This window comes from Pyrgilauda ruficollis, unplaced genomic scaffold (assembly GCF_017590135.1).
Source record: "Pyrgilauda ruficollis isolate IOZ18807 unplaced genomic scaffold, ASM1759013v1 scaffold11, whole genome shotgun sequence".
NCBI classification, from domain to species: domain Eukaryota; kingdom Metazoa; phylum Chordata; class Aves; order Passeriformes; family Passeridae; genus Pyrgilauda; species Pyrgilauda ruficollis.
This window is the reverse complement of record NW_024509210.1, coordinates 34764-40328: the sequence shown is the minus strand read 5'-3', so window position 1 is coordinate 40328 and position 5565 is coordinate 34764. Positions and strand designations below refer to the sequence as shown.

Genomic DNA, 5565 nt, shown 5'->3' with positions numbered 1-5565 from the left:
CGGGCGCGCCGCTCAAAGCGCTCCGCCGGTGCCGGGTGGGCGGTGCCCGAAGCCTGACAAAACGAGCAGGAATGGCCGGGAAGTTTAAATCCCGGTGTCCGCCGGGAATCGCGGATATTCCCACCCGCCACTTCCGGGTGCGCCGCTCAAAGCGCTCCGCCACTTCCGGGCGCGCCGCTCAAAGCGCTCCGCCGGTGCCGGGTGGGCGGTGCCCGAAGCCTGACAAAACGAGCAGGAATCGCCGGGAAGTTTAAATCGCGGATATTCCCAGTGCGTGGTGTCCTCATCCTGGTGCGTTAGTGCTCCAGTGAGTGCTGGCACTAAACATGTAAAACCCGCGAAGAAGTAGAAGAGGTGATCGAGTAAGAGAGGGGTCGTTGTCTCAGAAGTGACTGAAATAATCACCGCAGGTGACTATGACACTGATAAATTGTAATAACGTTCATTATATATTGTCAATACTATATTTTGAAATGTATTTATAATAATTATATTTATATAAAATACTCTATTTCGATGTGTATTTGTAATTATAACGCTGAACTGTACCAAAACAAGCACTGAATCAGGCTGTAAACACCAGCAAAGCTCTCGTGTATTTCACACCTTTTATAATATTTTATTATAATAATGCCTTGTAAATAAACCATACCTTATAAATAGCTTTTATAGGGGATTTTTTAAATATATATATTTTTATTAAGGTTTTACAACGTTACCATCTGAATCCTGTAACCAGGAACTGAAATCTGAGTTGGTTCTGTTGTTTGTTCCTTCTGTAGCATTGGGACTGGTCCGTTCCACATTTCAGCCACAGGCACGAGAAACGGAAAGTGGTAACTCTTGTTGTCTGCATCTCACCTGGCCTGAAAGAACCACAAAAGAACCATGGAATGGTTTGGGTGGGAAGGGCCCTTAAAGCCCATCCAGTTCTCGGGTTCCCCGCGGTGGGGATGACCCCGAGCCAGCCCGGTGGTCAAAGGAAGAGTGGGAATTCTTCGTTTGTGGTTCTCAAGGTTGTTTATTGTTGCTTATCTAAGATGTTTTTTTCTCCAACGCGCCAGAGGCCTGTCTGGCAGGTCGGTCTGAGGCACACTGCCCGCCTCCCGGGCCGGTGTTATCTTTTGTACTAAAAACTACGTGTACTATATTTACAATTATGTTCCAATACCCATCACCTGTGTTAGACAGTGACTTTCTACTCTAAACCAATCTGTGAGTGCCAACATCATCCTGAACATGGATGCCAGGGAGAAGAAAGGAGGAGGACAGGGCACGCCCAAATCCCTCCATCTCGGACCCCCTGACCCCCATGGACAGAACCCCAAACCCCCCTGTACAAGGTTCTAAACCCCCCTGTACATGGTTCCAAAATTTCTCCCTTCACCGGTGCTTACTACTATGCTACTTAAACTTTTGTGACCTGTGACTCTTCATACAAGGTTGGTAATTCCTCCCAGGGGCTAAGATCGAATTCCCAAGTGTTTTTGGCCTTCTGCCAGGGCTCCTCAGCCCCCTGCCAGGGGCCCAAACCATCCAGGTCACCCAGAGGGATGTCCTGGGTTCCGACACAGTCCCACCCCCTTCCACTGTCCCAGGGGCTCCAAGCCCCGAAATCCAGCCTGGCCTCGGACACTGCCGGGGATCCAGGGGCAGCCACAGCTTCTCTGGGCACCCTGTGCCAGGGCCTGCCCACTCCCAAAAGCCAGCAGAGCCGATTGTTTACCGGGAAGTGGGAAGGCGAGCAGGATAAAATCATAAAGTTTATTTTACCGTCGGTAACGGGACCAAAGCGCACGCGGCGGTCGCTCAGCGGCGGCTCCAGCGCCTCACAGAGGCAGCGAGGCCACCCCAACGCGCCCTGACGGGCCGGGGTGCGCCCCGCTCCTGCCTCACTCCCGGCCCGAACCGGCAACCCCAGCAGGTCATGGACGCTACCCGACGAAGAGCTCCCCGCCACCCCAAGCTCTCCAAGGGGCGGAGAGGCGGCGGCCGCCCGGCTCGGTGGGGCCGCAGCTCAGCCTCCCTCCAACATGGCCGGCCCTCCGCCTCCCCGCAGCGGCGCCGCCGCCGCCACCTCGTCACCGCCTCCCCGCAGCGGCGCCGCCGCCGCATCGCCACAGCTTCCCCTCAGCAGCACCGCGAGCGCACCATCACCGCTTCCATTCAGCGGCACCACAGCCGCACCGTCACCGCCTCCCCTCAGCAGCAGCACCGCCCCTCAGCCTGCCCCCAACATGGCCGCTCCCCCGCCTCCCCTCAGCGGCACCGCCCCTCAGCCTGCCCCCAACATGGCCGCTCCCCCGCCTCCCCTCAGCAGCAGTACCGCCCCTCAGCCTCCCCCCAACATGGCCGCTCCCCCGCCTCCCCTCAGCATCGGTGCCGCCCCTCAGCCTCCCCCGCGGGCTCTTCCCGCCCGGCGCAGCCGCAGAGCAGCAGCCCGGGCGCGGAGCGGGCGGGAAGGGCGGTCGGGCGTTGGTGGCGGTCCCGGCGGGGCGGGATGGCGCTGGCGCAGCAGTGCGAGGCCGCGTTCGGTACCGCGGACCTGTACGGTGTGCTGGGCGTGCGGCGCGGCGCGTCCGCGCAGGACATCCGCCGCGGCTACCACCGCGCCTCGCTGCGCCTGCACCCCGACCGCGTCCCGGCCGAGCAGAAGGAGGAGGCCACGCGCCGCTTCCAGGTGAGGAGAGAAGAAGCGACAACGGGAGGAGGGAAGGAGAGACACAGGGAGGGAGGGGGGCTGTGGCGGCCACGAGTAAGACCGACCCACCACTCCACAAGGGACTGGCCCCCTGATCCTCTGTCCCCCAAGTGACTGAAGCCCGGGCAGCCGACCCTGAGTGCCCACCGCACTGACCAGCCCCGACCCTGAGTGCCCACCGCACTGACCGGCCCCGACCCTGAGTGCCCACCCCACTGACCGGCCCCGACCCTGAGTGCCCACCGCACTGACCGGCCCCGACCCTGAGTGCCCACCCCACTGACCAGCCCCGACCCTGAGTGCCCACCGCACTGACCAGCCCCGACCCTGAGCGCCCACCCCACTGACCAGCCCCGACCCTGAGCGCCCACCCCAGTGCTCCCCGCGTGACTGACCCCCAAGTGACCGATCCCCAAGTGACATCCCGGCCACTCCCGCAGATCCTGGGCAAGGTGTACGCCGTGCTGAGCGATGAGAAGCAGCGCGCAGTGTACGATGAGACGGGCATGGTGGATGAGGACGCCGAGGCGCTGCAGGACGGGCGGGACTGGCTGGAGTATTGGCAGCTGCTATTCAAGGTGAGAGCGGGATGGGGCTGGGAGACAGAAGAACTTTTTGGTTTTTATGTGTTTTCTCTTAAATCCTCCTGGTGAGTAAGTCCTCTAACTCACAAAGCATCACCTCTTTGCTCCAGGTCACCGTGAAAGACATCGAAGAGTTCAAGAGTACGTACAAAAACTCGGAGGAAGAGCTGGCTGATGTGAAGGCGGCGTACCTGAATTTCAAGGGTGACATGGATCGGATCATGGAGTCTGTGCTGTGTGTGGACTACACGGATGAGCCCAGGATACGGGAAATGATCGAGCGAGCCATCGAGTCTGGGGAGGTCCCATCCTACAAGGCTTTTGTAAAGGAGTCAAAGCAGAAGACTGTGTCCAGAAGAAAGCGGGTAGGTTGCAGAAATTAATTACCAGAACTTTTTCCCTTGTCAGGAATAAGTGATGGTGTTTCCAAGATGTTTGGCACAGGATTGCTGGGTTACACACCTTCCTGTTCACATCTGGTCACCTGTGGTCATCACCCCCCCGCAACTCAAATAATTGTGAAAGTCTTTTCTACTTCTTTATTTCCTTATCATACACAATGGCTTCTTACAGTTTAGCGTGTCCCTGCATTTACCTACAAAGCTGGGAGTTGCTGGAGTTAACAAAAACAAGCAAGCGTGAAAACATTTTGGTTGGCTTCTGCCAGGTGTGAAACTGCTCTGGCCTAAATGGACTCTTAAATACTTTTGGACACTTTGTAAAATGTTATATGCAAATCACAGTAACCTTTAAGTTATTGTACTATCTACCAAGACAAAAGACAAAAAAAAATGGGTGTGGGAGCAGGGATGGGGACAAACATGACATTCAACACTGTGAAAGAGCAGAAAAACTTCCTGCTCTGCTAAATGGTGGAAGCAGAATGGGCTTCCCTTGCCTGATCCCTTATCTGTGGCCAAACTTGGAAACCCTTTGCATTTCCCTGCAGCTATTTGTACACAGATGCCCAAAAAGCATTTGGTAAGTCCTGTAAGACATGGTCAGATAACATGTAAAATACTTTCTTAAAAAAACCTTATTTGCTCTTTTAGGCAGAAAAAGAAGCTAAAGAGGCAAAAAAGATGATAGATGACCTGGGCCTTAGTGGAGAAAATGACTTGCAAGCGCTGATTAAAGTAAGGCTTCTTCTGTTTCTTGCAGATAATTTTGTTACTGGCTTATAATTGTCTTTTCCCTGAGCATCTTTGATTTTGGATCCTTGCATATCTTCTGAATTCCTGAGGTTAAAACCTGGCCTTAATGTTAACTATGTGCTTTAATTTAATTAGAATCAGAGTACAGTATGGATTTTATTCCTGTGTCTATTTAAAGATTCACAAGAGTTAAATATTTGGAGTACTTATGCAATAACTTCTAGTTTTAGGTGGTTTCACAGGGAGTTCTAATGATGATACTAAACTTCCTGTAGCTTGTGTAGCTATCAAATTTCAACAAGATAAGCTGTTTGGGAAGTTCCAAAGGGTCTGAGTTTGGCTGGTGTTCTTTTCCCCCTGCCCAGCGCCGAAGCAAAGATCGAGAAAAGGAAATGGATAACTTCTTCGCCCATCTGGAAGCAAAGTATGGCAACAGTGCTAAGAAAGGAGGAAAGAAGACCTCAGCCAAGAAAAGAAAGGCAGAAGGAACAGACTGAAATACCAGGTTTCACTTTGTATGGAAACGTGGATTTGGGAGAATTTTGGGTGTTTTTCGGGCTCCTGTTTCGGACTGTGTGCATTGACCGGCGGTAAGTGGGAGGCATGACACGGAATGCGTGCTGAACAAGGAAGACAAGGCATTCCTGTGCTACTATCTCCAGCTCTTTGGGTGCTCTACAGTTGAGATCCATGTGTGCTGTTCACACATTTCTTCTGTAACAAACCTCCTGCTATTTTTAAAGGTCTTTGCTCAACAGGTCTTTTTTCAGATATTCCTGTAGTTTTATAAAGATAGTTTGGAAAATTGCTGGTTTAATAAACAAGAAGGTGGGGTTGTTTTTCAGAGTTTTGCTTCCTCAGTTCTCAATATGTTTTCTAAATAAGCTATTTAAAACAAGCCAATTGTGTTGGTTCTTCTGATTTCAGTCAAATAAATCCTGCACACTTCCAGGGAGGATCATTTTTCAAAGGTGTAGGAGTCTCAAGGTGAACACTTTGGGAGCTGGAGGCTCTCACAGCTTCAACAACAGCTCCTGGGGGGAAGCCAGAGGTAGATGGTTTCTCTGTTCCCTTTTACTTGTCTGCTCTGAAAAATAATCCTGATTCTGAGAAAGTAGAGAATATC

The 5565-nt window shown here is 52.9% G+C and overlaps 1 protein-coding gene and 1 long non-coding RNA gene across 3 annotated transcripts; one reads left to right on the top strand and one right to left on the bottom strand.

The window, feature by feature from the left end:
* Nucleotides 1-120: 120 nt before the first annotated feature.
* LOC121358081 lies at nt 121-2225 on the bottom strand. 2 transcript variants are annotated; one of them, XR_005955830.1, is made up of 3 exons: nt 1774-2225; nt 720-866; nt 121-219 (listed from the first exon to the last, which is right to left on the bottom strand). It is a non-coding gene; the product is annotated as an uncharacterized LOC121358081 (long non-coding RNA). The 2 variants fall into 2 exon arrangements; XR_005955829.1 differs by lacking the exon at nt 121-219 and adding an exon at nt 240-320.
* A 198-nt stretch (nt 2226-2423) lies between these two features.
* DNAJC9 (DnaJ heat shock protein family (Hsp40) member C9) lies at nt 2424-5337 on the top strand. Its single transcript, XM_041476056.1, has 5 exons — nt 2424-2680; nt 3142-3279; nt 3396-3650; nt 4338-4421; nt 4805-5337. The coding sequence occupies exons 1-5, from the start codon at nt 2501-2503 to the stop codon at nt 4934-4936; spliced, it is 789 nt and encodes a 262-aa protein (XP_041331990.1). The 5' UTR covers nt 2424-2500; the 3' UTR covers nt 4937-5337.
* The last annotated feature ends 228 nt before the right edge of the window (nt 5338-5565 follow it).